The sequence below is a fragment of the Bolinopsis microptera genome, chromosome 4 (genome assembly GCF_026151205.1).
Source record: "Bolinopsis microptera isolate Bmic1 chromosome 4, MBARI_Bmic_1.0, whole genome shotgun sequence".
NCBI classification, from domain to species: Eukaryota; Metazoa; Ctenophora; class Tentaculata; order Lobata; family Bolinopsidae; genus Bolinopsis; species Bolinopsis microptera.
The window spans coordinates 16,317,004-16,321,174 of record NC_087075.1 but is presented as its reverse complement, the minus strand read 5'-3'; the positions used below and the strand labels follow the sequence as shown (position 1 = coordinate 16,321,174).

Below are 4,171 nucleotides of genomic sequence, written 5' to 3'. Positions count from 1 at the left end.
ATGGCATATCATGCGTCTCTGAACTCATCTGATTTTCTGTATATAATAGGTATGGTATTTCTATTGATGCTCATAAGGGCATATATGCGTATCCGCTCTATTGAATTAGCGATCCATAAATCATGATCCCAGAGATAAATGGGCGGGAGTCAAGGCAACCAAACAAAAATATTCCCCTCGTTTTGGGATTGCACCATGACAACAAACAAGCAGCTTTGCAGCGGACCAACTACATAAGTGATGGATGTTGCTAGGGAATCTCATTCGACTTTTATTATTAATGGCAGTTGGGACTCTCAGGAAATCCACTGCTATACTAAACTGCTGTATTACTAGTGTGTAGGCTTGGTTTTAGTAAATCAGTATTTATTTTGAGAGGATCTATAATACTATTCAACGTAAAGTTGAATAAGCTTCTTGGAGGAGTGCATTTGATCGGTTAATTTTTGCTAGGTTTTAATCGTAGTTATTTTCCAAAAAACTCAAGCAGTACAGCAAGCTATCCGAAAATTTAACTCAAATCAGTCCCCCTACCTCCCTGCAACCCCCCCCCCCCCCCCCCCCCCCCCCCTTCAAATCAGTCCATTGTATTTGTAGTATTAAATCATGTTTACACTTATATTATATATTATTACAGAGATGCAAGACTTGTGTCAAAATTTGAATTTTCATTTTATAAATGATCAGATTGGTTTCGATCGGTTTAAAGATGCTTGGCTGTAGGTCTTAAATTTTAGTTTTTCGAACCACCCCTCCTTTAAGTAGACTAATTACGTTATATTTTTACGGTCCCATACGCGAATTTAATAGTTTTCCTACTAATTGCTATTATATTCTTAGTTAAATACTATTCAGTATAACTATAACATGAATATTGAATACGATCTGATTTACACACGAATCATTTGAATTAACCCACACTTCCGTTCTTCAAGACAAGGTTGTTAAATACGTCAAATTTTCGTGAAATAATACGTATTCGTATTCCAATACGTATTTAACAACCTTGCTTCAAGACGAACCACAACCAAAAATGGCTGACATGTTGAGAATATTTGGCTGGCTGATGGCCGGGGGTGGAGCTCTAGCGCATCTCATTATTATCTGTCTTGGTTTCTCCACGGACTGGGGGCTTATCATGGTGAGTGGGACTTTTTCTATCCAACTTTTAGTAAAAAGAGTAAAAGTTTTATAAAATTCAGGGTTTGAAGCCACAGCTAATTTGTTGTTATAGCTTTCGCCGGAGAACTAATGGAAATTACATTGAACATACGGCATGCCAAATAATAGAGTAATAGCTCTGTCCTAGTTTTAAAACTAATCAGATATGTCTTTACAAGTGAGGAATTAATTTAGATTTAAAGTAAAATTAATTTACATTTAAAGTAAATTTTTCAGATTTTGATAGCGATGCTATCAGGAGGCCTTTGCTGGATCATACGATCGGTAGAACTTCTGAACAACTATGGTTAGTACACTGTGATTAGATACTAAACCATGGTTAGTACACTGTGATTAGATACTAAACCATGGTTAGTACACTGTGATTAGATACTAAACCATGGTTAGTACACTGTGATTAGATACTAAACCATGGTTAGTACACTGTGATTCGATACTAAACCATGGTTAGTACACTGTGATTCGATACTAAACCATGGTTAGTACACTGTGATTAGATACTAAACCATGGTTAGTACACTGTGATTAGATACTAAACCATGGTTAGTACACTGTGATTAGATACTAAACCATGGTTAGTACACTGTGATTAGATACTAAACCATGGTTAGTACACTGTGATTAGATACTAAACCATGGTTAGTACACAGACACTGTGATTAGATACTAAACCATGGTTAGTACACTGTGATTAGATACTAAACCATGGTTAGTACATTGTGATTAGATACTAAACCATGGTTAGTACACTGTGATTCGATACTAAACCATGGTTAGTACACTGTGATTCGATACTAAACCATGGTTAGTACACTGTGATTAGATACTAAACCATGGTTAGTACACTGTGATTAGATACTAAACCATGGTTAGTACACTGTGATTAGATAATGAACCATGGTTAGTACACTGTGATTCGATACTAAACATAACTTTTACTGGTTAATCGGTCCGCATTTTCTTTACACGATTTTCAGAATATTCCGACTTGTTTATCTTATTATAATGTTTTTTGGCAAAACATTAGTTGATAAGCAAGTTAACACATAATCGTAAGAACATGTATCACTGTTAAATACTGACGAGTACAATTTCAGGGACAATAAACATAAGCCTCTTCAGTGACAGTGAGTGAAGAAAATATATTAATTCAACAATTATTATCCCAACTGGATGTCCTGTTCAAAGATTTGCCTTTTTTAACACTTTCTTGATTTGTCTTATTGGGATGTCTTTTGATTTGCACCAACAAAATAATGATATAACAGAAATTAGAAATCTAATCTAAAAATACGTTTACTTTCAGAGAGACAATTGGTCGCCATTGTTATCATGCTCACCGGAGGAGGAGGATGTGAGTTTATTTATGCTATTTTGTAATTACAAATGGAAAATGGCGAATATTTTAACTCCCTAAGTGGAATTCACAACCCCTTATAAACTACCAAACCCATTATAAACTCCCCCACAGTTTTGTTCGGAGTATGTGGTCTAGCCCGGTACATCCAGCTCGTGGAACTTGTCATCACTTTATCTGGGGGGGACATGGGGTGGCTGAACTCAGCCTTCGGAGGACAATTCATATGTGCTATCATCGGGGTGGCAGCTACAGGTATCAATAGTCTCATCGCTATTGTGCAGATGAAGAAGAGCGGGCAGGTCGAGTAGGGACCTTATTTGGTCATGTTACCATGGTTACACACGGGACATTGTTAAGTTATTACTTTTAATCAGATTGTGCACCTCTGGTCAGTAAATCCTAGCAGGAACCCGTATAACCCTAAAATGGTGTCAAGACTCAAGAGACTAAAATAATTATTACCTATTTAATTCGCGTTTTTGACACCACTTGGGGGTCCAAATTTTGGGCTCTTAAACTCCTATTCCTTGGCCAATTTTTTATTTTTTCATGCTGATTTGAAAAGCATAAAAGCATTTGACCCAGTCAAAAAAGTTTCAGTTGTATATCTTTTACGGTTTTGGCGGAAAGTCGCGTTAAAGTTGATGCCGTGGTGTCAGTAAAATGGCACAGATATACAGGGTGGGCCAAAAGTCAGTACCCATACGTTGGCCTTAATAGCTCCGCCGTGTTTTATATTTGAGAGCTGTTGCTTTGCAGATGGCATACTGTACTTACTGGTTCGAGGATTCCGTCGTCAAAATTTAAAAATTCGAATATTTTAGACCACGCCCATTCAATATTAAAACACCTATATTGTTTTCTCTGAACATGCTGAACGCCTAATTTTTTCAGAGACGGTATATTATCAAATGTTGCATATGATCTAAAAACATGAGGCAAAACGGATTAGAAATGACGAAGTTATCAAGCATTTTCTGTATCTCGTTAACAATATTGACTGGGTGATTATGTGACACCGTGAAACGACACCTTAATTGGGTACCCTTAACAATTCCCATAATGTTTAACGGGGTAGTTAACGGGGGCACCTTATCACGTGATTAGGTAAACCAATCACCTGATCACACGTAATGAATAAACTCGTTATGCTTCATATCTCGGTCATCTGAGAAGGTACAGTTCTAATTCTTTCAGGACAAACGTAATTCGAATGGCCAAACACAATTCAATAACATTTAGCTTGATCCGACTATCCAAATTATCAAATAAATGTGAAAATGAACCTCCATTTGAAAAAAATGAACGCGAATATTTTTCGAGTTGACAAATTCCTCGAACCAGTGGTGGTACTAAGTCATACCAGAAAGAAGTATTTAAATTGGGCACTCAGTGACTGAGCTATAAAGGCCAACGTATGGGTACTGACTTATGGCCCACCCTGTATATATATCGTCTCGCTTTATATATAGTAAGATGTTTCTTGTACAGTATTGTAGATTTGGTTTAGTTTTTATTTGGATGTAAATAAATCTTGCAGTTTAAGATTTATGTTTCTTGTACAATATGTAGATTTGGTTTAGTTTTTATTTGAATGTAAATATGAAATGTAAGTTTTGCTATTTTAGC

At 36.3% G+C, this 4,171-nt stretch overlaps 1 protein-coding gene across 1 annotated transcript; it reads left to right on the top strand.

Moving 5' to 3' along the window:
- Positions 1–1,020: 1,020 nt before the first annotated feature.
- LOC134813691 (uncharacterized) lies at positions 1,021–2,929 on the top strand. Its single transcript, XM_063821535.1, has 5 exons — positions 1,021–1,141; positions 1,399–1,468; positions 2,280–2,309; positions 2,489–2,536; positions 2,654–2,929. The coding sequence occupies exons 1-5, from the start codon at positions 1,034–1,036 to the stop codon at positions 2,848–2,850; spliced, it is 453 nt and encodes a 150-aa protein (XP_063677605.1). The 5' UTR covers positions 1,021–1,033; the 3' UTR covers positions 2,851–2,929.
- The last annotated feature ends 1,242 nt before the right edge of the window (positions 2,930–4,171 follow it).